Source organism: Lynx rufus, unplaced genomic scaffold (genome assembly GCF_022079265.1).
Source record: "Lynx rufus isolate CCGP_SWC_20201006 ecotype Redwood Valley unplaced genomic scaffold, mLynRuf1.p SCAF_38, whole genome shotgun sequence".
In the NCBI taxonomy this organism is placed as follows: Eukaryota; Metazoa; Chordata; class Mammalia; order Carnivora; family Felidae; genus Lynx; species Lynx rufus.
The window spans coordinates 2805825-2831572 of NW_025814854.1; the positions used below are offsets into that span (position 1 = coordinate 2805825).

At 56.8% G+C, this 25748-nt stretch overlaps 1 protein-coding gene across 1 annotated transcript in view; it reads left to right on the forward strand.

The window, feature by feature from the left end:
- Positions 1-1507: 1507 nt before the first annotated feature.
- The window catches only part of RNF212 (ring finger protein 212), a 37295-nt gene continuing 13054 nt past the window's right edge, over positions 1508-25748 (forward strand). The window contains exons 1-8 of the mRNA XM_047094159.1: positions 1508-1616; positions 6516-6577; positions 15650-15724; positions 19241-19297; positions 20158-20216; positions 22007-22059; positions 22147-22204; positions 23173-23218. Coding sequence (XP_046950115.1) covers positions 1508-1616; positions 6516-6577; positions 15650-15724; positions 19241-19297; positions 20158-20216; positions 22007-22059; positions 22147-22204; positions 23173-23218 — 519 coding nt within the window. The remainder of the gene's footprint in view (positions 1617-6515; positions 6578-15649; positions 15725-19240; positions 19298-20157; positions 20217-22006; positions 22060-22146; positions 22205-23172; positions 23219-25748) is intronic.

Sequence of the window (25748 nt, forward strand, 5' to 3'; positions counted from 1 at the left end):
CACATATTTAACCCAAAACATCAAAAATATTACCATTTTAATATGTAAACAGTACAAAATTATTGAGGTAGTTCACGTTTCTTTTTTTAAATTTATTTTTTAATTTATTTTAATTTTTTTAACATTTATTTCTTTTAAGGGAGGCAGAGACAGAGTGTGAGCAGGGGAGGGACAGAAAGAGGAGACACAGAATCTGAAGCAGGTTCCAGGCTCTGAGCTGTCAGCACAGAACCCGATGGGGGGCTTGAACTCACCGACCACGAGATCACGACCTGAACTGAAGCTGGACGCTCAACCACTGGCGCCCCATGTTCCTTTTTTGAAATGAACTCTTGGCGACCCAAGTGTATTTTACACTCCAAGCACGTCTCAGTCTGGACCACTCACTTTCAGGGGCTCAATGGTCACATGACATTCATAGCTACAGCGCTGGACAGGGGAGTCCATCCTTCCCCGATTACTGCATTCCACTCCGAAAGCCGCCCTGAACCTCTGCTTTTTTCTAGTTCCCTGAAAGATGGCAACTTCCCTCCACACAAGCAAATGGCCCAGAGTTCTCTGAACCGAGTTCTCGTCCCTGGTCCCCAGTCGGTCCACCTCCACACGTGGATGTAAGCTCTGCTCTTCCGAGCCGTGGAGGAGATGCGGCATCATCCGGGGAGTTCAACCGTGATACAGAACTATTTTCTTTAGCTTTTAACTCTGAAATAATCATAAGCTCACCGGAAGCTGCAAAAATAGTACAAGGAGCCCCTTCCCCCAGCTCCACCATCTATGCTCTTTCAAAAGCAATAACCTGCCCCAGGAGGGCAGCAGCGGCCGCGACGCCAACCCCACCAAATGGTGCCAACCTGGGCCCCGGCCGCAGTCACACCCCGTCCTGGTTCACTCGGCCCGCCTGTGGCCCCGCACCTCCGTCTGCCCAGGACCCCTGGTCCCTCTGGTCAGCCCGGCGTCCCTAACCCGCCCACCCTCCGCCCCCGGCCCCCTCCCCGCACCAGGCAGGGTGCCGCGTGCGCACACGGTCTCCCAGCCATCACTGCCGTTCCCGCCGGTCCCACTCCCCTCCCCGCCTTGGCCTCCCCTGCCCAAGCTCTGCGCCTGCGCCTTCCCGGCACGCCCATGTGGGCGCCAACCGGGGACACCGGCACCGTCTCCGGGCCTGGACTAGGACACACGGCTCCACAGAAGACTTGGCAAGGAGTGCAGTGATGGGATGAGGGAGGCCAGGCCCCGGTGTGCACGTTCCTCCTCTCCACGTCCAGCCAAGACAGCCTGCGAGGAGAAGAATCTATCTAACCCCACCTCCCTCCCTTCCCCGGGTTGGTATGTTCCAGCACGGGTTTTGGCGGGAGCCACACCGCTCTCTGGTGCGCAGGCGCCGGGTTACAAGTTCGCGTTTGCGCAGGTGCAGAGTCGCCACCCTCTGCCCGCGGCGGGACGCGGCGTGTGGGCCTCTTGCGGGCCTGGGCTTCTGCGCGGCGGCGGCGCGGACGCCCGGTTCGACATGGCCAGCTGGGTGTTCTGTAATCGCTGCTTCCAGCCGCCGCACCGGACGTCATGCTTCAGCCTGACCAACTGCGGCCACGTGTACTGCGACGTCTGCCTGGACAAAGGTGAGGCGGGCGGGCCCTGGGGTCGGGCAGTACCCGGGCGGCGGGGCGGGGCCGAGGGCGCCGGGTTCCTTCCCGAACCTCGGGTGCAGAGGCAGCAGGACGTCCTGCTGGGTGGGCGGCCGGAGGGATGGTGGAAAACGTGCTGGCCGAGATCGCAGGTGTCAGCCCCGGGAGTATGGCTCTCCCTGCCCTTTCGGAAGGCGGGTTAAACTAGGCCCTGTGTCCAGGATGCCTTTAAACACCAGCGCACGGGCCCAGAAGGCGCGTCCTCACCTGGCATCAAGCGAGGGTGGAGCCAGAGCCTGCGGGGCAGGGGGCGGGAAGGTGAGAGTCAGCCCGGAAGCTTGGGCGCTCCCAGGCAGAGGTGACGCCGAGTGCAGAGATCCTAGGGTAGAAGGAAGTGTGGACGGGCTGGAGGAGCTGAGGGTGCTGGTGAAGTCGGCTGAAGCATGCCGCAGGGGATCCCCCCCTGTTCTCCGGGCAGTAGGAAACCACTGGTTTTAAGCAGGGTGGTGATGTGATCAGAGGTATCTTTCTTTCCATGAGATTTTTTTAAGTTTATCTATTTTGAGATAGAAAGCAAGCGGGGCAGGGGTAGAGGGGACAGGGAGAGAGGGAGAGAGAGAATCCCAAGCAGGCTCCGTGCTGTCTGCACAGAGCCAAGAGATCGTGACCTGAGCCGACTTGAAGGGTCCGACGCTCAACCGACTGAACCACCCAGGTGTCTCTGTCTCTTTCTATGAAAATTTTAAGTTGAAGACAAAGAGTGGCGCCTGGGTGGTTCAGTCGGTTAAGCGTCCGACTTTGGCTCAGGTCATGATCTCGCAGTCTGTGGGTTCGAGCCTTGCGTCGGGCTCTGTGCTGACAGCTCGGAGCCTGGAGCCCACTTCGGATTCAGTGTCTCCCTCGTTCTCTGCCCCTCCCCCACTCGCTCTGTCTCTCTCTCAAAAATAAATTAAAAAATTTTAAAAATTAAAATTTAAATAAACATTAAAAAAAAGAGAAGAAATCACAAAGGAAAAGATAGATTTGACCTAAAAGAAAAAAAAAATGTGAAACCTCTGTATGCCCTACATGCCAAAAAATACACAAAGTTAAAGGGCAAATTGCACACTCATGAAAATAACTATCTTATTAATGACCAAGTTAATTGTCTCCCTATGTAAAGAGCTCAGTATAAATGATTAAGAAAAATATCGTCCCAATAAAAAAGTTAGCCAGGAATATAAACTGATAATTCACAGGAGAGAAAGACAAATAGGGGCACCTGGGTGGCTCAGTCGGTTGACCGTCCGACTTCGGCTCAGGTCATGATCTCCCGGTTTGTGGGTTCAAGCCCCGCGTCAGGCTCTGTGCTGACAGCTCAGAGCCTGGAGCCCGCTTCCGATTCTGCGTCTCCCTCGTTCTCTGTTCCTCCTCCACTCGCGTGTTTTCTCTCTGTCTCTCAAAAATAAATAAACATTAAAAATATTTAAATTGAAGTACAAAGAAAAAGTCACGAATGCAAAGCACAAGAATTTTTACAGGGTGAATTTACCTGTGAAACCAGCTCCCAGATTGAGAGAACATCACCACCCTCTCAGAAGCCACATCAGAGAGAACCACTAACCCGATGTCTATCTTGTGGACCGCCTTGGGTGTATATCTGCAGTGGGGTTGCTGAGTCTCACGTGTGTGTTTGAAAAGTCTCTGGCAGCTGGGTGAAAAGGTAGTTTGGTGGGAGACAGGAACTGGGCAAGAGGCTGTGCGGTTGAGCGATGATGGGGCCGTGGGCATAGAGAGATGTAGCACAGTGGAGTCTGGGGAGTGGCCTGGCCTCTGACTGGAGGATTGGGGGTTGGGTTAGCAGCACCGAGCACAGAGAGAAAACAGCAGCTCCCAGGGTGAGGTTCAGGGGCTCACGTTGTACGCTGAGATTCCGGTGAGAGCCATCCGAGGCGGGGAGACTGGGAGAGATTGAGTATTTGGGGCTCGGGGTCAGGACAGCCAGGAACACGTCGGGGAATTAGCATGTATATAGTCATCGAAGATACTGGAGTGAGGAGAGTGAGAGTGTGGAGGGCAGAGGGAACCAGGGCATGGTATCACCTGGGAGGAGCATTTCTTGAAGAAGATGGGTGAAGGTAGGAGGAGGCTGTGGAAGAAAAGAAAGCAGAGTATTTGGGACCTGGCGCCCCAGGGCAGAGTGGAACCTCCCCCTGGATTTAGTGGCGTGGGTGAACTTGGGTGAAAACAGTGGAGACCAGTGCATGCTCTCAGCCTTGGGGGACTGGTTCGGGGCCTCGGGCAGGGCGATTCCCAGCGGACCTCTAGCTCTTGAAGCCTAAGGCCAAAGCACATTCCAGTAGCCCTCGGTCATTCCTCCAAAAAGCCACAGGTGCTGGGACACAGAACAAAACAAAAAAGACAGCAGAAAGGCTTGAGGGCTCTGGGTGGAGCACTGACCATAGCTTCCCAGCTGTTTGGTGACCGTTACTCAGAGATAAGCCCTCCTTAAGCTTTGGTGTATATCCTCCCAGACTCTTTCCTATGGATACGGGTTTTTAACACCAAAATGGGAGGTGCCTGAGTGGTTCAGCGGGTTAAGCGTCAGACTTCGGCTTAGGTCATGATCTCGCGGCTTGCGAATTTGAGCCCCACATCGGGCTCTCTGCTGTCATCCTGGAGCCCGCTGCAGATTCTCTTCTCTGTCCCCCCACCTCTCAAAAATAAATATTAAAAAAAATTTAATGGTATTGCGTGTATACCGTTTAGTTACCTGCATTTATGAACAGGACATGGATATTTTTTCATGTTCAACTAAGTCTGTATCATCCTTTTTAAGGTTGCTTAGTATATCTTTTAGTTGCCATACCAAGACCTATTTAACTGATTCCCTGGTAAAAGACGTGTGTTTTTTCTTTCTTTTTTTTTTTTAATTTTTTTTTTTAACGTTTATTTATTTTTGAGACAGAGAGAGACAAAGCATGAACGGGGGAGGGGCAGAGAGAGAGGGAGACACAGAATTGGAAGCAGGCTCCAGGCTCTGAGCCATCAGCCCAGAGCCCGATGCGGGGCTCGAACTCACGGACCGCGAGATCGTGACCTGGCTGAAGTCGGACGCTCAACCGACTGAGCCACCCAGGCGCCCCGACGTGTGTTTTTTCTAATGTTTTGCTGGTAAACAGCACTTGTTCACTTGTGTGGTTTTCTCCTTTGCGTGTGTGTAAGCGTGGAAGTGCCTCACTGGGCCGTGCCCGTCACAGCCGACACCTAGGACCAACCCGCCCAGAAGGCGTGGCTGTGCCACGTCCCCAGCACCGATGGCCTGGATTTTCTTTTCATACATTACTGGTGGTCTGTGCTTTGGCCAGCGGCCCTCACACCTTTTGCTGGAGTGCTTAATGGGTTAGTGAGCTCTGTTTGCATATTAAGTATGAATGTCAGTTTTCCTGTCCATTAGCTGCAGACAAGTTCCTCTCTGTGTCCGGTCTGTTACTGCCCCCGCCCTCAACACAACTCGCAGAGCTTTCGGAGTCAGCTCTGTTAATCTTTGACTCCACGGCTTCAGGCTGCAGCGATGCTCAAGGGGAAGTTCTGTGCTCCGGAATCCGCAGTAGAGACGTGGGGGGGGGGGGGCGGGAACGTACCGCCAGGCGTGGATGTTTTCAGGAGAGGGCGACTTGAACGTGTTTGTAGGGATAGAGGAAGGGGGTGGCTCTGGAGGCCACCGGAAGGGAGCCCGCTCTTTCTGTACCAGGACCGTCGTCCCACGTGCTGGGGGTGGGACGGGACAGAGGAAGAAGGCAGAGTGAGCTGGGTTGTTCTGTGGTGGGTAACTGGAGGGGAGGCAGGGGATTGAGGGAGGTCAGCACGCGGTCTGGGGCTGGTCCGAACACCCCCCCACAGGGAGTTGGGGGGACACTCAAGAAGAATGGATGGGCGCCGGCAGTGTTGCAGGTTCATCCAGGTTGGAACCCACGTCTCTGAATCCACTTCCCAGTTAAGTGATTTTTTGCCCGGTTCTTAGCTACGCTGGACCAGAAGCGGGGGAGAAAGAGAGCCCGGGTTTGGGCTGCGTGTGCTGCTTGGAAGGGTGAGGAGCGCGGTACTGACTGGCCGGCTCCGGGCTCCAGGCCGCTCTGGGAAAGTGAGACTCTGACATGTGGGGTCGGGGCCAAGCCCGGGACGAGGGGCCCTGCTGCCGCCAGTGACGCGGGTACGGGCGTAGGAAGGAGTCTGAGTTTGCCCACGACAGCGGCCGCTCCGGGGGCCCAGGGCGTAATCACGGGAGAAGGGGCCCCTGTGGGGGCAGGCCAGAAAGTGCTGGACTTAGCGCGGGCTTCCCAGTGAGGACGAGCGTGGCGGAAACCAGCATGCTGTGGCAGGTGCGGGTCACTGGGGCCCCCGGACAGGAGCAGGTGAGTCAGCCGACGCCAGCAGGTGGGAGGTACGAGGCCTCCGTCCAGGCGCCGCCGTGCAGGTGGCAGGAGCTCGGCAAACGCAGAGTCCTTTCCCGGTGAGCGGTCCCTGGTGTCGCAGAGGTGAGGCTGCGGGAGCAGAGCAAAACTTGGACTTCATGTGTTGGGTGGGGTGCAAGGAGCTACTTTCATTTTGAGTACTGACCATTGTTAATTAAGATATCGCTGCAAAACCTAACTGTAAGAGAGTTCTGAGACACATTTAGTTTCAGTATTGTTGACCTTCACAGTCACTAATTTGGGGCAGTTCTACAAGGCAGGAAGAGGTGGATCGTTCGCGGCATAAACGGTGTCCCAACTCTGGCCACGTGCAGTGTCATGATGGAGTGTGGAAGTGTGGATGCTACGTTGTGAAGAAAACTGTAATTTGAATCTGCATCTCCACGCGTTCAGAAGCAATACTCACTATGATATAGTAAAGTTTGCTTTTCTTTTACAGGTAGAAAGGGCGAGTGCTTGATTTGTAAAGTGCCTTGTCGCACACTTTTACTTTCAGAACACGTAAGTTCAAATATGTATTATCTGAATGTTGATCAGTATTTTTTTTTTTTAGAGTATTATGCTATTGTTTTTTTTTAACGTTTATTTACTTTTGAGACAGAGACAGAGCATGAACGGGGGAGGGTCAGAGAGAGGGAGGCACAGAATCTGAAACAGGCTCCAGGCTCTGACTGTCAGCACAGAGCCCGATGCGGGGCTCGAACTCACGGACCGCGAGATCATGACCTGAGCTGAAGTTGGCCGCTTAACCGACGGAGCCACCCAGGCGCCCCGATCAGCATTTTTTTTTTTAATATTGAGATTCAATATTTAGTCATTTGGGGTGTCTGAAAAATTTTTTCATTTTGCTAGGTTAATTAGAAGATCTTCCAGGATTTCTGAGTAAAGTACAATCAGGGTTTGGTTTTGAATGCCTCGGATAACCTTCTTTTGTAGACTGGCCCTGTTTGTAGCTTGCCGTGCTGTGTTCTGGGAGGTGAAGATGAGGTGAATAGGGTCTCCGGTACAGTACAGACCCCTGAAGAAGGCGACAGAGTCTGGCTTTCCCTGGGGCTCATACCTAATGAAGAGGGTTGGAGGAACGTCAGTTCAGAGTTGATGACTGTCACCGTAGGCTTGAAACAATGACTTTTGTTTTCTCTTGAAAATACATCAGTTTAACTTGTTTGGTTTGAACTTAGTTGTAAATAATTATTTTCTTTATACTTAGGTTCTAAGATATGTGTGTGATCGGATGTTTTAATCTATAACAAAATTGGTTTTTTTCTGATTATAAATATAATACGATGTCACAAAAAACTGAAATGATACAGTAAATCATAATGGAGAAGTACAAGTCCCCCAAATCCTGTTTCCCACAGATGTCAACAAGTGGGAACATAGTTCCTGCTGTGTGTTACTGGGATTTATCTTCTTACATAATGGTGTCTGCTCAGTTGACTTCACACTTCTGGCACGCCCACCCTCTCCAAAAACACTGCATACTGTTTCAGTATTTTCCTATTGGCAAAACTATTTCAGCAGTTTCCTAGTGGGGGGTTTTAGTTTTTCACTGTTGCAGTCTTACAGCCAACATTTTTTACCATGTCTCTGCATATCTGTAGGAATATTTCTGTAGCATAAATTCCTAGAAGTGGAAAAATAAGGTCAAAGATTTAAGTGTTTGGTAGAAAGTGCCTTATTTCCTTTAAGAAATGTTGCCTCAACGTGGTTTTGATATGTGTTTCCCTGATGCCAAGTGATGTTGAACATCTTTTCATGTGTCTGTTGGCCATCTGGATGTCTTCTTTGGAGAAGTGTCTGTTCATGTCTTTGGCCCATTTCTTCAGTGGATTATTTGTTTTTCGGGTGTTGAGCTTGATAAGTTCTTTATAGATTTTGGATCCTAACCCTTTATCTGATATGTTGTTTGCAAATATCTTCTCCCATTCTGTCGGTTGCCTTTTAGTTTTGCTGATTGTTTCCTTCGCTGTGCAGAAGCTTTTTATCTTGATGAGGTCCCAGTAGTTCATTTTTGCTTCTGTTTCCCTTGCCTCCGGAGATGTGTTGAGTGAGAAGTTGCTGCAGCCGAGGTCAAAGAGGTTGTTGCCTGCTTTCTCCTCGAGGATTTTGATGGCCTCCTGTCTTACATTTAGGCCTCTCATCCATTTTGAGTTTCTTTTTGTGTCCGGTGTAAGAAAGTGGTCCAGGTTCATTGCTCTGCATGTCGCTGTCCAGTTCTACCAGTACCATTTGCCGAAGACACTGTCTTTTTTTCCATTGGATAATTTTTTCTGCTCTGTCAAAGATAAGTTGGCCACACATTTGTGGGTCCAGTTCTGGTTTTTTTAATATCGGTCAGAGTGGCTAAAACTAACAACTCAGGCAACAACAGATGTTGGTGAAGATGTGGCGAAAGAGGATCTCTTTTGCGCTGCTGGTGGGAATGCAAACCGGTGCAGCCGCTCTGGAAAACAGTCTGGAGGTTCCTCAAAAATTTAAAAATAGAACTACCCTACGACCCAGCACTTGCACTACTAGGAATTTATCCAGAGGATGCAGGAGTGCTGGTTCATAGGGGCATATGTACCCCAATGTTTATAGCAACCCTTTCAACAATAGCCAAATTTTGGAAAGAGCCCAAATGTCCCTCGACGGATGAATAGATAAAGAAGATGTGTCTGAAATCATTGTTGCACCATATGCTAACTAACTTGGATGTAAAATAAAAAAACAAGTAAAAAAGAAAAAATATATTACATATAATGCATATATGTATATACACATATACATATACATATACATATACATGTATACATATGTATATATACGTATATATATACAACAGAATACTACCTGGCAATGAGAAAGAATGAAATGAACTCTTGCCATTTGCAACAACGTGGATGGAACTAGAGAGTATTATGCTAAGTGGAGTAAGTCAGAGAAAGACACATCATACGTTTTCCTTCATATGTGGAATTTGAGTAACTTAACAGGGGACCATGGGGGAAGGGAAGGGAAAAAAATAGCTACAGACAGAGAGGGAAGCAAACTGTAACAGACTCTTAAATACAGAGAACAAACTGAAGGTTGATGAGGGGCGGAGGAGAGGGGAAAATGATGATGGGCATTGAGGAGGGCACCTGTTGGGTTGAGCACTATGTGTTGTATGGAAGCGATGAATCACAGGAATCCGCTCCTGAAGCCAAGAGCACACTGTATACACTGTATGTTAGCTAACGTGACAATAAGTTACATCTTTTAAAAAAAGGAAAAAAAGAGACAAAAGAGGCTTTCAAGGAACTTTGTAAAGGAGATAAGGATATAAACAAATGATTATTAAAATGAACAATTAAAAGTAAGAACACGAAGGGGAGCCTGGTGGCTCAGTCGGTTAAATGTCCGACTTCAGCTCGGGTCACCATCTGGCGGTCCTTCAGTTCGAGCCCCGCGACGGGTTCTGTGCCGGCAGCTCGACGCCTGGAGCCTGCTTCGGATTCTGTGTCTCCCTCTCTCTGCCCCTCCCCCGCTCATTCTGTCTCTCTCAAAAATAAACAAACATTTAAAAAAATGTTTTTAAAGTAAAACATGGGGGGAGGGGGAAAGAAATGTACGGCTTTAGGCCCCAGCTGTGCTTCCAGGCTCTGCTGACTGGTGCAGCTGGTCGGGCCTGCGGCCGAGGGAGGGACGCCCCCGCCTTCCTCTGCCTTCTTGGTTTGCACGCTCAGTTTATGTGTGCTCTGTCTTGTTTTCTAACAAATGTATTTCAGGCTGTCCATTTGCTTCTGTTGACTGCTGTTCTGCATCACTTTGAGCATTGGTTTTATCATTTCTAAATAGTCTTATTTCTCTTAACTTCTTTATCAACTCAAGAATTACTTGGGAGAATATTCCTTAATTTCTGAGAGATTAGGTCTTATTTCCTCTACCGTTTTTGTAGAAAACTTTTAATTTTATGCCTTTGTGATCAGAGAATATGGCCATGTGGTTTCTTTTTTTAATTGTCAAGATTTTCACTGTGTCTTCGTACGTGGCAATTGTTAATGTTCTACAGATGCTTGAAGATGTACGTATTTGTTTATTCTCTGTGCACACGCGTGAGTGAAGTTGTTCGCGGCACCGGTGCTGCTCCTGGCCACTCTCTCCCACACGCCCGCGTTGCATTCTGGGGCCGCTTCCAGCAGTCTCTCGGGGGCCCTCCTTTCTCCTCTGCCACCATGACGCCTAAGAGCCATTCTTCCTGCCCTCCCTCCTGCTTCCTGGAATCTTTTCTCCCCCCACAGCCAGAGGGGTCTGCGCACATGGGTCATGTGTCCCGGCCTTCTCGGAGTGAAACCCAAGTCCCCTCATGCCCGCGGCTCCCTGGGACCTGACCTCTGGTGGACACCTGGTCCCCTGGCCGGTGACTCCAACCTGCCACTGCTCCTGGGGCCAGGCTGCTTCCACCTCCTCCTTCCCCCACTGCCTTTAGGTCTCTGCCTACGGTTCTGTGTGACTGTGGTTTCTTTGACCTGTGGCAGGAAGGACACTTAGAATCATGGCACAGTGTGTGTGCATTTGGGTGCGCGTGAATCCATGTGTGTGCACGTACGTGAGCGACGTTTCACAGGACAACACGAACCCTGGTAAACGCAGTGCCCCTGGTGGTTTCTGCTCTGACTGGCTTTCTTTTGTCAGAGCCAGACACAGTGCATGGACCAGGCCAAGCTGATCTTCTGCGACCTGCTATGTGAAAGCTGCCCACGCCTCTTACTCTGCCCGCACCTGCTCCTTTGGCTTCACACACAGGACACCACCTGCTTTGTATTTGTTGACTTGTTTGTCACCGGAAAGGGCCTTATCTGTCAGGTGGCGGGGAGACTGAAGCTGGGGAGCCCGCGGGGACCTGGGAGAGGCAGCCGGGCCCGCAGGACAGAGCCTGTGATGAACGCACAGCAGAAGGATATATGGGCCGGAAGGGGTTGCACTTGGGCTGGAATTGGCTGGTTCTCCAGTGGAGATGGGGAGGCCCCGAGCCCTGGAGAAGCCAGCGGCGTCTGGACTCCAAGTGTGAGGACGTGGGACCTGGGGCCATGAGTGTGCAGGGCACTCTTCCACATGCCCACTTAAGGCGCTGGGGAGAAGTGGGCAGAGTCGGGGGCTGGAGGTGGCTAGACCAGAGGCTCCCCTAGACAGCAGAGGCCTGGCTAAGGAAGATGCATGTGTGGCCCCAGGGCAGGAACCCCAGGACACCCACCCACAGGGTCTCCGTGATGGCTGTGCCCTCTTGCCTTCCCCTGACCTCTGAGGGGTGGATTCAGCCGTCCTGCCCCAGGCCCCAGGTCGGAGGCTGCTCGTGGTGAGGATGAGCCTGGTTCCTGGGCCGCAGCCCAAATCGGGACTTGGAGGACATGACCACGTGCCGGCAAGGACCTGGGTTTAGGACATTTGGGGGTGTCCCACAGGGTTTCGGGGGATGACCTTCCTGTATGGCGGAAGAGAGAAGTGGACAGCAGCCACTGGAGCAGCACGCTGGCCTGGCTGGGGGCTGTCTCTGGCCCTGCTCTCCTTGCGGGGCCCCCAGCTAGACTCAGTCTCCCCGCCTGCTTCCCGTGAACAATGCCTCCCCAGGCCTGGCCCCCAAAGCAGTCTCTTGGACAGCACCCCCCCACACACACACACACTCTGCCAAGTGGATGCTGGTGACCCAGCAGAGGAGGGCTGCTGGTTTCCGAGCGGAAGGCCGTCCACTGAGCACAGGCCTCCACTAATGCGCAGGCAAGAGATAGGTGTCCCTCTTAAGTTAGCGCCTTCATGTAATTTTGGAACCAGCTTGTTAATTTCCACACAAAGCCCTGTTGGGTTTGCACTTCACTGATGACACAGGTAAACTGACATCCCTACAGTGGGGCCTCTAGGCCACAAGTGTGGCACGCCTCCATTTGTTTAGATGCGCTCCGGCTTCAGTGGCGGTTTTCTGTACAGAGGCTGGTGCCGCCGTTAGCGTCACCCTCGCGTATTGATGATTTGGGATAATTTCATCTCCTAAGTGCTTCTCGTTGGTGTGTAAAAATGGGTTGGTTTTGTTTATTAACCTTTATCTGGTGACCGTGCTAAATTCACTTGATAATGCTGTTGGCCGATGTGAAGATCCGTCTAGACTGTCTCTGTGCACAATCGTGTCATCTCCAAATGTTTAATTTCTGTGTCATTCCCCCCTTTCTTTCCTTGTGCCTTCTTCTCACTGTGTAAGCAACAAGGGGACACAGTGGTGATGGCAGGCGTCCTTTGTCTCTTTCTGATTTCAGGGTCAAGCTTCCAGTGGGTCACCATGGAGTATTCATGTGAGCTCTGGGTTTCTTACTAAGGGGTTATCATTTTATTTTTCTTCTTTATTTTGGTGATGTGGTGAATTGCATTTATTTTTAGAATTTTAAACTCACAGTAGAATTTCAAATACTGCAACTTGGTTGTGATGCGGTATAGCTTGTATGTGTAGATGAATTTGGGTTTTGTGCACCTGCGTTCATGTGAGAACTGACCTGTGATTTTCCTTTCTTACATGCCCTTTTCAAGTTTTGGTGAATCGGAGTTTTGCTGGCTTCATAAAAGGAGTTGGATAGTCTTTCATTTCCTCTTTTCTGGAAGATTTTTTTTCAAGATTGGGGTTATTCAGAGAATGGTAAAATTCATGTGTGACACTCTCTGATCCTAGAAGGCTGAGGAGGTTTTTAACTAGGGTTTAATTTTTTTTTTTTTTTTTTTTTTAGTGCTTGTTTATTTTTTAGACACAGAGCACGTGCGGGGAAGGGGTAGAGAGAGACAGAGGGAGACAGAGAATCCAAAGCAGGCTTCTCGCTGACAGCAGTAAGCCCTACGTGGGGCTCAAACTCATGAACCATGAGATCATGACCTGAGCCAAAGTTGGACACTCAGCTAATTGAGCTACCCAGGTGCCCCACTAGGGTTTAATTTTTTAATTAGACATGGAACTTTTCAGAGTTCCTCATTCTTGGGTCAGCTTAAGTAAGTCTTCTTCTAGGAATTTGTGCACTTCCTCTGAATTTTGAAATTTCTCATCATCCACATGTCTGTAGCCATCTGTATTTTCAGCGTCTGTGAGATCTGTAGTGATGTCCTTTTTTTGTTGCCTTGTCTCTTTTTTTTCTTCAACAGTCTTACCTGGTTTTATTGTTAGTAAGTTAGTGTTCTCAGGTGTTTTGACTCTGTTTGTCGTCACTTTGCATTTCTCAACTTTTAAAGTTTTCTTTATCGTTTCCTTTTTCTTTTCTCTTTGGATTAAATTTGTTCTTTAAGATAATTGCTTACAGGAACCTCTAGCCTCTCCCTTCTGATATCTACATTGCAGGGTTGTGGCACCCTTCCGTTCATCCTTGCCTGCGTTTCTGCAATTGGCTGTGTTACGTTTTTGTTATCTTTCACTTCAGAATACTTTGAAATTTTTTCTGATTACTCCTGTGACCTGTGTGTTTTCTGAAACTGTATTGATTAGTTTAGAAATATTTGGGGATTTTTAGTTGTTATTTTTACTTTTATTCAAGTTTAATACAGAAGAATGCACACGTATGGGTACGTGGCTGTGGGAATTGTTTGTGACCTGAGCATCAGACCAAGACAGCATTTGTTTCCCTGACCCCAGAGACTACGGTATGCCCTTGACCTTCTGCAGTCTAACGTGAAGTAGTCTTCCTGCCAATGCAAGGGTCTCAGACACTTCTGTCACCTTTGTCCCACCTTCCCCTCATGCTGTTGGTGTGTGGTTCAGTTCTGTCTGCACAGAGCCCCATGGGATGACGGGTGTGCGGTCACCATTCTGATCTTGGGTCACCCCACAGTCCCCTTCCCTCGTGCTCCTCACTTGTTCCTGAACCCACTTGTTCCCACCGAGGACCCCTTTCCTACCTGAAGGCCGTGGCTTCTGTTGGTGACAAATTCTCTGTTTTTTGTTTGTCTGAAAAGGACCTCTGTTTTTGTCTCCATTTGGAAGCATATTTTCACTGGGCTTAGAATTCTTTAATGGAAATTCATGTTTTTTGGCGCTTTGGCCGTACTCCTCCATTTTTGTCTTTTTCCGCACCCGGCTCTCCTGCGTGTGATGCGGCTGTCTGCGTAGTTGTCCTGCCTGTCTTCGCAGAGGTTCCACAGCCCGTGCCGTGAGGTCGATCCTTAGCCTGGAGAGCCCTCGGCTGCTCTGTCTCCACACCCTCCCCTGCCCCTCGGGGCCTCTGTCACGTGTAGAATGATTGACTCCCGTCACAGAAGGTAGTAGGCCCCGACGGATGAGTGACAGCCTTTCCAGGTGCTTTCGCTTCTGGCCCACGGAGCCGTCCATCTTGTTCTGGGCCGTCTCTGTATGTGTCTTTACATAACAGGCGTGGTCCCCACCTGCCGAGCACCAGGCCCGGCCACGCTCTGTTGGGGGCGCCGCTCCCCTTTTGTTTGCCCGCGCTCCACGTGACCTTCGGGAGGGCACCGTTTCTGCTTACCTCGCTCGGGGGACGGAAGCTCGGACACGTTGGGCCGTGTGCCAGGGCGGCGGGTCCAGCTGGTGCAGAGCAGGGTTTGCACGTACCTGAAGGCCCCGGCCCCGCTACGTGGGCCGTGCTGCCCCGCCTTGCGGTGGTCCGTCCAGGCAGCACTGTGCGGGGGCCCCCCCCCGCTGTCGCCCTGACGCCCAGGAGTGGATCCCGGGGCTGCTTCACCACACCGGCCCCCTGACCTTCCAGAGCCAGACCTGCTCCCACCCCGCTGCTGGCTCCCCCAGAAGGCCCTGGCCCTTTGGGGAGCATTTCCCCGTTTCTGCTGCTCATCTGAGTTCAGCTTCACTGTCGTCTCGCTGGGGCTCGGGGGCACATCCCGAAGCTCGTGACTTGCCCACAGCCCAGACCAAAGACCAGACGGGGAGGACGCACGAGGCCCCTCCTGCACCTCTTCGCTCTGGTGCGTGTGTGTCCTTATCCGGGTGCCCCTGCACGCTTCGTGCTGTCCTGTCCGTTTAGCGGCGGCCGCTCTCTGACTCCTGTCGCAGGACGGCCGTTGCTGACGTGGGGGGGATGGGGGGTGGGGGACAGGGCACGTCTGCACTAGCGTCGTAAGTCGGCAGAGACGGTTTCTTCAGCCCTCGCTCTCCTGAGTCTCTCGAGCTTGCTTTCTCCGTAACTCAGCACGTACTTGTGCCGACTTGGCCGCGATCGTCGGCTTTCCCTTCCCCCGAGCTCCACGCGTTTCCTCTGCTTGGCTTTCACCCCCGCCTCCTTCAACCTTTGGGGGAACCCGTCCAAGTAGGGGTGTCTCACGCCTCACAGAGGAGGACACGCGGCCCGGGGGCTCAGCCGGCCGCTGGCCGCTCTGCCCCTCGGTGGGTGCCCGGAGCCCCTTAGCGCTGGAGGCGTGGCGCTGCCCCTCGTCTGCCACAGCCACCGGCAGCTGGGACGTGGGTGTCCCTCCCGGGGCCCCTGGAGATGGCTTGTGAGGTGTCGATCGATTGTGTCACGTGTGGCTGACTCCAGACCCGGAGGTGCGGTTTTCTCACCAGTGCCGCACGCCCGTGTTAGAGGCGGTAACGGGGACCCTGCTTTCCTTCTCTTTCAGACGGACGCGGATATCCGGGCGCTGTTCGTGGGTATAGACGACCTGTGTAGGAAGTACTCAAAGGAGACCTTCCAGGTGAGTCCTGCACGGGGTACTTCTTGCTCAGCATAACCCCCGGCAGGCTGCGGCTGCCTCCTTTCTGAGGGTCACAGCGCACTCGGCCACGCTGTGCTGTCCTCCTCCCGCCCCCCCCACCCCCCCACCACGTGTGCCTCACATCTCCCTCCAGGGTTGTGAACCCCTGCTCACCCCACGTCCCACCCCAGAGGTCTGACTTCCCAGACATCACTGGACCATGTGCGGGCCACCGTTCTGTCCGGGAAGCTGCCTGAGAGAAGGGAGCCCCCCGGCCCCCAGCCATCCTGCTTCTCCCCCTTCTGTCAGTGTGTAGCCCCTGCTGTGGGCCACCTCCCACCTACCCTCTAGGGAAAGGGGCCAAGTGGGACAGCAGCCAGGAGCCGCCTCTAGCCAAGACCTTTCCCGTGGGGCAGCGGGCCAAGGGAGAGCGGTCCCACCCTGACCTTCTGGGCCCGTTGCACGTCTGGAGGCTGTGGTCCAGCAGCCCCACCGAGACCTCCTCTTCTCTGCAAGGCCCTTTCTAGCTATGACACGGCCTGAAGCCACCACGGTATCATGGCCGTCCCATCTACATTTAGCGCTGAAGGCCCGGGTGGCGCCCCAGGACACAACAGCGGCACAAGGCAGGGGCCAAGCGGGGGCCCGGATGTCTCCATCGCCACGTCCACAGTGGGAGCTTTCATGGGCCAGGTCCCCTGAGGCCCGGAAACTGTCCACGTTCTCAAGCTTGGCGACCCTTCCACCCATGACGTTCAGAACCACTGGCAGTCCTGTGCCCTGACGTTGTGTTCCCAGACAGCTCTGCAGACACGCTGTCCCAGACCATGCGCCCGCACAGGGGTGGGGACAGAGGCTGCGGAGGCAGCTGCCAAGTGACATCCTTTTCGCCTCTGGGTCTTCTCTCCCACGGTCACGAGCCCATCTGTCATGGCGCAGAGTGGAGTTTCCAGAGGCCACACGACAGGATGTCGCGTTGTTACCCATGTTAACAAACTGGGTTTATTGTTCTGAAATGAATTGCTATGTGTCATCCGTTTCTCTCAATATCAGTTTCTAGTAGGGTCAGCACTGACAGATAAAACCCACGTAAACGGAACCCTCAGGGTCTCCAGTAAGTTGAAGAACGTAAAGCCAGCCCTCGGGCCCTGGCACGTGTGAGACTGTCAGAGTCACGGCAGGTCCTTCCACTGAAGCCATCGGGAGGTCACCCTTCCTGATCCAGTTGGGAAGACATAGAAAAATCTTCCTTTTCCTGTCCCCTCCCCGGGACCCCTTCTCATCTCCCCTCCTCTCCCCTGAGCCAGGGCTGGTCCGTGCTGGCCGGAGTGTGGACACCGGCTGCTCCTCCGGGAGGGGGACAGAAATGAGCCAGCAGACCTGATCCCCCTGCGCAGAGGCTGGGGCTCTACCCGAGGGGACCGCCCCCCAAATGGGCCATCCCACACCTCCTGCCAGTCACGGAACAGCAAAGGAGAGGCGTGCGCGGTCAGCTCCCGGCCTGGCCTTCCTCAGCCTGGCGCGTCACAAACTGAAGAGGCCGTGCCCTCTCCGTCCAGGAGGGCGTTCTCTACTGGATGAGGGCTCACGGCCTTTTAGATCTTGCCTTGTTGGTGTCGCCTACCCCCATCAAGTCCACAGCGGCTCAGCCTGAGGGGCCCCGCACGCGGTCACTCGGGCCGACGCCCTGGGGACCTGGAGGCTGGCCCCCTGCCTGGTACACGTGGGCGGCACACAGACGGGGGTCTGCGTGGCCGTGGACTCGCACCAGGCCCCTCGGGGCTCGGCGTTCTGTCCACAAGCCCGTCTCCCAGGCTCAGCCCTGCCTGTGGCCCCGTCCTTGCCGTGTGCTGCCACAGAGGCCTGTGCGCGTGTGCCCTGCCCGTTCTGGTTTGAGAATAGCCTGCCGGAGTGAAGATGGCGTGGGCCCGCCCACAGGCCCTGCCAAGCCCGGTACCTCCGGGGTGAAGGCCCCACGTGCCAGCGTGCCCGCAGTCCTGCTCCCCAACACACCACGTGGCCGTCCTGTGGTCGTGCTCAGGCGCTCCTGCTCTCTGTTTCTCAGGGTCTACACCAAGACATGAGGTCTAGGGGTCAGGGTGTGACGTTCTCTTCCTGCCACACGCGTAGAACCCGTTGAGGAATGAGACCAAGCAAACAGACGGGGAGTCTTGTCTTGCTGAAGACGACTGTGGAGGGTGGCTTCAGATCCGCCAAAACCACTCCCCGCTGTGCACGGGCCCCCACCTCACATCTAGACCCGGGCCGGCCCTGCTTCGCCGCCCATGCTACCTTGCCCGGAGGTGAGGCCCGCCTCCTGGAAGCCAGACCTGAGGAGCCATGAGGCCTGAGAGCTGTCATCAAGGAGGTTTCTGGGACGGGCCCCTGGTGGCGCCCCCACCGCAGACTAGTGCTTCCGGCAGAGCCCGTGTCTGTCAGCCCTCGTCCTGTGGAGCGACGGCCCCGGCAGTGTGTTCTCTGGACCCCGAGGGCGTGGAACCCTTCGGAAGATGCGGGGGCTTGGCAGAAGAATAGGAGGGTGTCTGTCACTCCTGACTGCGGTCCCGTCTTCTGGAGGTGGCCTGGCCCGCAGACGAGGTCTTTGGACCAGCTGTGGGCTGGCCGTCCCTTCCTGTCCGAGCACTTGGCAGAGTCCCGGGGAAGGACCTACGGGATGCTGACCTTGCGTCCCACCTGGCCCTGCGCCCAGCCCTGCACGAGCCACGCGGAGGCCTTGCCCCGGGGCAGCAGAATTGGGTTTTAGCAGTCACGGCCTAGTGTTTCAAGAGGGAAGGCATCACGTCTGGAGACCTCTCTCCTGGGCTGGCTCTTTTCTCCCCTGAGTAAATCACAGGTCACGGTTTCTGATTTACGCTGGTGCCCTCGGGAGCCCGCTACAGACGTGGACGTCGGGGCTCCCGCAAATGGAAGACCAGAGATGGTGCCGGACCAGGTGCGGTGGGCCCTGGGGGACCAGACAGGGTCCGCGGGCTCTCACGCTCTCTCCGCTCCGCTGGGCACCATTGCCTGCGTCGGCTCCTCCCTCCCAGGCCGGCCGCGGCCACCTAGCACTTCCGGGGTCACCCCAACCCTGTTGGTGCTGTTGGGTCAGGAGGCCATCCTGTGACCCGGCTGCTGCTCCCAAAGGGGCGGAACACTGTGATTGGCCCGCTGGTCGTGTCCCGTCCCGCGGCCAGGCCCTCAACACCGCTGAAGCCGCTAGCGAGGGAGGCAGCCCGAGCTTCCCACGGAGCACGTGGCCTGGGCTCGCGTTTGCGCCGGGCACACGCCACTGCTCGCGCGTCCTGCGCGGCGGTCCTGAGCTCTGCTTCGGGCGCAGGGTGGCACCAGCGGAGCCCACGCCTGGGCCAGCGGGCAGGCGGGGGGACGGGGCGCAGGGAGACGGGCACGCCGGTGCTCGCACTGACGCTTCCTCCCAACCTCTGGCCGCCGGGACAGCGTGCGCGGTGGCGGCCCTGTGCCGGCGCCAGCAGCTGACGCGTACCGTCTTCTCAGGTTTCAGAATTTCAAGAAAAGCACAGAAGGAGACTGTTGGCCTTCTATAGAGAAAAGGTAAGTCCGGTGACATGCCGCCTCGTTCCGAGGCTGCGTCTCAAGGCGGCGGGCCGCTGGGCTGGCGCCTGTCCTGCCCACCCTCAACCTGGTGCGGGGATCCCGCCTGTGGACAGCATGTGGCTGCCTGGGGGCCCCAGCCGTGGTGGCCAGGACAGTTTCACCTTGGAATGCCAACACTGACCCGCTGACATCCCCAAACTCGTGAGGCACCTCTCCGTCCACAGCAACTGTGAAGTTGTACTGGCCAGTCCTTGTAAAGGACATTCGAGGGGCCTGTTCGTTTGCCCTGCAAGCAACTCCTCTAGCCCTGTGAGCACTAATATCTAGCCCTGTGAGCACTCCCGTCTAGCCCTGTGAACACTAATGTCTAGCCCTATGAGCACTCCCCTCTAGCCCTGTGAGCACTCCCGTCTAGCCCTGTGAGCACTCCCCTCTAGCCCTGTGAGCACTCCCATCTAGCCCTGTGAGCACTCCCGTCTTGCCCTGTGAGCACTCCCCTCTAGCCCTGTGAGCACTCTTCTGTAGCCTTGTAAGTACTCGCCTTTAATGAAAGGAAAGCAAAGCTTTAGTGAGAGCAGTGTTAATCGAGCTTCTGACTCAGAGCAGTGCCTTCTCGAGTGTAGACAGAGGGTCCGGGAGCACCTGGGTGAGGCTGCCTCGTGCTGGCGTCCCAGTGCTGGTCCCCGGGGCCCCTGGTGGCCTGCTGTCAGTGCACATTCACTCAAGCAGCAAGAGGACAGCTCCCATGCCTCCCACATTCTGATTTGTGGTTTAAGACATTCAGAGGGTCAGCACGTGCTCTCAACACTGTAGGTTGGCCTACACCGCCTGGTGACCAGAACTCTGGTTGTGTTTAGATCTCAAAGCTGGAAGAGTCCCTTCGGAAGTCAGTGCTGCGGTTGGAACAGCTGCAGGGGTGAGTTCTCTCCAGAGTGCGAACAGGGCAGCCGACCGTGCTGTGCCCTTGGCCATCTGTCTGAGACCTTGTTGTAACGAAGGGGGCCGGAGAAAGAGCACTTGCCTTTACTACAAGCTTCTGTCAGAGCAGCAGTTCGGTAGGAGGTGAAGGGAGGCCAAGGGAGACGGAAGGGAAAATGTGAAAACCCCCCAGGGGCTCCCCGAGATCCCTGAGGCAGAGGCGCCCCACGGCCAGGCCCGGTCGGGGCCCCGTGCGCATCTGCCAGGAACCGTGGGGTCCGTGACAGGTGACCACGCGCAGCGTGTGTGCCCCACGTGCGGAGGCCGTGGCGTGCCCTGGGGCAGTGGCCACGGGGGGCTCCCGCTGTCCACAGTGCCTTCTGTTCTGAGACGGGGCGAGGTCTCGTGAGCTGTGCTAATGTGGTGGCTCTTCCCAGCTTGGTAGGCCGAACGTCAGGGTAAAGGTTGCAGAGCCAGCGGCCCTGGGGACTGGCGTCCATCCGGCTGGTCACGTGTGCAGGGATGACCCACGCGCTGTAAGTGGGCACTTGCTGCCCTGTCGCGTTGGGCCTCTGGAAGTCTTTCCCGCCACCTTGGGGCCCCGTGTGGGGTGAAGGGGCCCCCAAGCCGACACCAGTGTGAGGGTGTGCTCAGGGGTCCTGCCCCATTCCCAAGAGATCACAGCAGGAGACTCGGAGAGCCTGAGGGACGTGGGGGTGCGCGGCCCTGCTCAGTTCGGGGAGGGGAGGGGACGGGAGGGGAGCGGCACGGCGGAGGGTGCCAGGCGCCTGCGCGGGGCCTCCGATCCATCCCTCTGGGTGAGTAGTTTGCTTTCTTTCTGGGGAATCGTGTCTTCCGTGAGTTCTGGCCACTCACAGCCGCCACCTTTCCACATCCTGCTCTTTTCCCGCGTCCTCGTGCCCCGTTGTTCTGAGCCTGGCAGGCCTGTGCACAGAGCTGCTCCCAGGTGGCTTCTGTCCCGGCAGCCTCCCTGTGCTTTCCTGGGCCCCCAGTCCCGGTGCTCTGCCAGCTGCCTGCGGCACACCTTTCCCATCTCGGGTCCGTTTCGGCTGTTCAGCTTTCCGTTTCTAGAACGTTCCTGGTCATCTTTACCACCGTGGTGTTAGCTTATCTCTGTCGCCACCTTCTGTTTAGGCGCGTCCCAGGTGGTGTTTCTCCCGCACCTGACTCCTCGGAGTCCAGATCTGCCTCTTCTGCCCGGCCTGGGCCAGGGGGGTTCGTCCCGTCCCGCGGGCTGGCTCCGCACACGTTCCCCGGGGAGGGCGCCCCTCCCAGACGGCATCTGCCAGTCCCCCCGCCCCCCGCCAGAGCAGGAGGAGCCCAGGTGGGGCAGCATGGTGCACACTCACCCGCGGGGGGCCGGGGGGGGCGCTGGTACCGGTGGCTCTCTGTTACCTTCATGTCCTGGGGCGGGGGGGGCGGCACACAGCACACTGGTTTCACGGAGGCCGCGGGCAGGAGCGAGGGCCTCAGAGGTTCGAGGTCCCCACACCGCAGAGGCGGATGGCTGCCTGCCCCCGACCCGTAGTTAAGCACCTGCTTGTTCGCAGCACCGGGCGCAGCCAATAGAGCAAGCCACAGGCCACTTGCCTGTCCTCGGGGGGCTCCTCAGGGCTGTGTGTGGGGGGGGGGGAAGCTGGCGAGGGTTGGGGGCCAGGGCACCTGTGGGGCATCTGGCTGTGTCTGTCGGCTTACGATTGTAACCGGGATGGGTTACGTTGAAGTAAACGTTTGCGGCTGATTAGCACCCCCTCTCTATCTGTGTAGTGTGAGATTGTCACAGCAGCCAGCTTTCAGCACAATAAAAACTCCAGTTTCGAGTAAGTGACACGGGGCCTGAGCTGGGAGGGATGTGAAGAGGCAGCCGGGCCGGCGAACGCGGCCTGACGCTCAGACCCCTGCTGCAGCTCCTTCGGCACGGCCAGGCGGACACCTCCGGCCCCCTGACTCGTCAGCCTCCAACAGGTGCGTGTGCGGCGGGGCGGCCCCAGTGTCCCTGACCGTCACTGGCCGGCTCCGGCGGGTCGCACAGCCCGTCCTCTGACGCGCCTCCGGCCCTCCCCTCCTCCCTCCACCCTGCACGTCTCCTCACCGCCACCCCAACCCCGCCAGTCAGCAGTGGACAGGCAGGGACCCGGAGTCGAGTGCAGGACGTGGCACCTCGCCCCTCCCTCTGGCTCCTGCCTGCCCCGCGGGACGCAGCCTCACAATCAGCTGTGTGGTCCTGGCTGGCCGGTCACAACTCTGTCCCCACAGTCCTAGCGATTGGTTGGGGGGCATCCTGCGACCACACCGCGCCAACGGGTGTCAACCCTGGGACTGACCCGTGACCGGGATGGCCAGGCCAGGGGAGGCGGCTCGGAGACTAATCCAGCACAGACAAAACCAGGACGAGAGACCGCAGCTGGGCGGGTGGCTCCCCCCGGACCCCGACCCACCCTGGCTGAGGGGAGCTGCGCCCCTCACCTTGGCTTTGTCCGGCAGGCCCGCCCTGCAGGAGCTCAGTAGCTCACTTTCCCGCCCTTTCTTGTCCTCTCTCTTCTGCTCTTTCTCCTACGAGGCTTCCCGAGTGGTGCGTCCCTGTCAGACTCGGGCTCGGTCAGAACGAACACTTGTTGAGTGTTCATTGTGTGAAGCGTGTGGGTCGGGCAGTAAGCGTTAAGGAAAGGAAAAAGGATGTTTACTCCTGTCGCCGCCTTGCAGGAGCTCAGGCCCGATTAGAGGAGCGAGGACGAGGGCCGGGAGGGGGCTATGGGGTGGGCGGGCCGGCGCCCAGGCGACAAAGCTTCCGTGGGCGTGGGCGCTGGCCAGCGAGGCAGGCGGGCCGACAGCGCAGGGCCTGGAGGTGAGCGTAGGTCCCGCGGCGCGAGTCTCGGTTGGTGTTGTTGCATCGCGGACGAGCCCCTGGCCCCTGTCCCCTTGTCATTTAACAGGGTGGAGTCCATGCAGGTCGACCTCACTCCTTCCCCAGCGAGAAAAGTAAGTACGCCTACTCCCTGGGTTCCACCTCGTCCCGCATACGGTGTCTGTGGTTTTCGCAGCTCCAGGAAGCACAAGTGTTTAAGGCCCCAGGGACGGATCACAGCGGGGTCTCTTCATCCTGTGCTGGGCGGGGACGTGGTTCGCGAAGCAGGTCCTGGGTGACGGTTTCGAGCACACTCCCTTCTGTGAGCGGCAGGTGGGGAAGAAGGAAGGGAGGCTGAGTGAAGTCAGGATACACCCGGTCCGGCCAAGAAAGGCAGAGGCTTGGAGACCCCGAGGCCCCCGAATAGAGGCAGGGCTCCCCCTTGGAGAGAGGGGCAAGGCCAGAGGAGACACGGCCGGAAGTTACGGCCATCGGTGCCTGGCCCGGGTGGAGCGCGGCCTGGGACTCCCCCACCCCCCACCCAAGGCCAGATGCCAGGAGGCTCAGGATAGAGGATGGGGAAGCGGGTCCCCAGAGGGAGCGACCTGGTGCACACGGACTCGGTGTTGGTGACTCATACACCGCCTGGTGCTACCTGTCCGCGAACACCCGGTACGTGGGAGCTCGGTCTCCCGGTCGCCCCGGGACATGCACGCCGGTGTTCAGGTTGGTTAGTGAGGAGTAGTGCTCATTTCCACGGGGGCCGTCCTGCAAGCAGATTAAGGAGGAATCTGGATTCCAGGATGAGCAGGTAGGAACGCAAAGCCGTTCGGAGCTGGGGTGGAAGGGACGCCCTAGTCCCTGGTGGCTGTGCCAGCGTGCGCCTCCCCTCCGCGCCCGGTTCTCCGCCCCACCCTCCTGTCTCACCATCCCCCGTCACATCTGAGACGGAGCCTGCGGGTGCGCCTCCTCGCTGCCCTGTGGATCCCGGCCCCCACGCACCACCTGCTGGCCTTGGCGCCCCGGAGGCTGGACTCAGCCTCACCCACGTGTGGCCTTGTTTTGGAGATTAGAGACTGACATCCTGAGTTGATCCCCCATGTCCCGGCTGTTACAGTTGAGGGACCGGAACACAGCCCACAGTCTCGAAGCTGCAGTGAGGTGCCGGACCGGGGGTAGCGCCTGCTGCTGTCCAGGGCAGGTTGGGAGTAGTTGAGGCTCTGCCCCCAGGCCTCCGGGAGGTGAGGCTTCCAGGATGGAGGCGAACGGGCACGGCTGCCCGGCAGTAAGGCTTTATCAACAGGACTGGGCTCCGGGCCATGGTTTGCCCGCCTTGGACCAGAGCAGGACGCAAGTGCCCCCGAAACTTGTCCACCCCCGCGCCCGGGCCCGGACGCCATCAGCCCCGGAGTGGGGGCAGGGTGGCGGCTGCGTCCTGGGAACCCCACCCCGGGCCCAGAGACCCTGGGCGGCACGGCCGGCCCGGGGCAGGGCGCGGAGGGGAGCACGGGACCCCGGCCCCGGTGTGGGGCTGCCCTGAGGGGTATTGTCTGGTGGTTTAGGAGAGGTCCCCGCCCCTGCGGGCTCATCCAGGGTGAGCGGCCACGGCTGCAGGGGAAGCAGGGTGAGGGCACTGCGGCCGGCTGGTCGAGAAGGTGCCACGCCCACCACAGGACCCCTGGCGCAAGCAGCCTGGGGTCAGCCGCCTGGGGCGTAGAGGGCCTTGTCCCCCTCCCACCTGCTGCCCTGGCCAACCCCGGGGTCCTGGGAGAGCAGGTGAGAGACACACAGCCTGCAAGTGCACAGGGCGCCGATGGCGTGTCAGACGCGGACACCGGCCTGCAGCTTCCTACCCAGGACGGTCAGCCGGTGTGAACAGGGAAATGACAACTCACAGGTACCCAGTGAAGGCCTGCTCTACGGCACGTGCTAACGAGGGGGGCCGGTAAAGTGAGAGAACCGACTTGAGGGAGAGCCCAAAGAGAAACGCGTCAGCCATCGGGAACGCAGAAACACTGTGCTGACAGACGCGGAACCGGCAGCCTCCACGCGGCATCCCGGGATGCGCCGAAACCACCAGCAGGACGCGGGGCTGCTCTACGGGGGGGCAGCCTCAGGACATGGACCGCAGACACCCTGGAGGGGAGGTTTGGACTCAGAGTTTTCCATACTCTCCTGACACCTGGGAAGTGCTAGATCTTTCTAGAGTATTTGCTCTCTGGCAGGAAGAACTCTCTGTGAGCAAGTTGTAAATAGAGGGAGAGCCTCGAAGCTGCACCTACGGGAACCCCCGTGGGAGCCCCTGTGGGAGCGCTTATGGAAGTGCCCGTGGGAGCCCCTGTAGGAGCACCTGCAGCACGTGGAACACACCCCTCCTCGCAGACATCTGCCGCTTGCGGTCTCTGTGGTCCACACCGCGAAGTGCAGCCTGGCGTGGTCCGCCTCCGTGGGGCGTCTCGGCTTCCTTGTGCCGCCTGGGGTGGGTCTGCCCTGCTCTGCTCAGTGGGGCCCTCGCGAGCACCCGTCCTAGGCCGCGGCTCCCGGTCGTGCTCCCGAGCACGGGTCCTCACCGGGACCCAGGGCGCCCGCCGCAGCCCGTGCTCAGCCCTGTGCCTGCACAGCCCGGCCGTCCGGCCGGGTCTCCAGGTCCTTTTTCTTCACCTG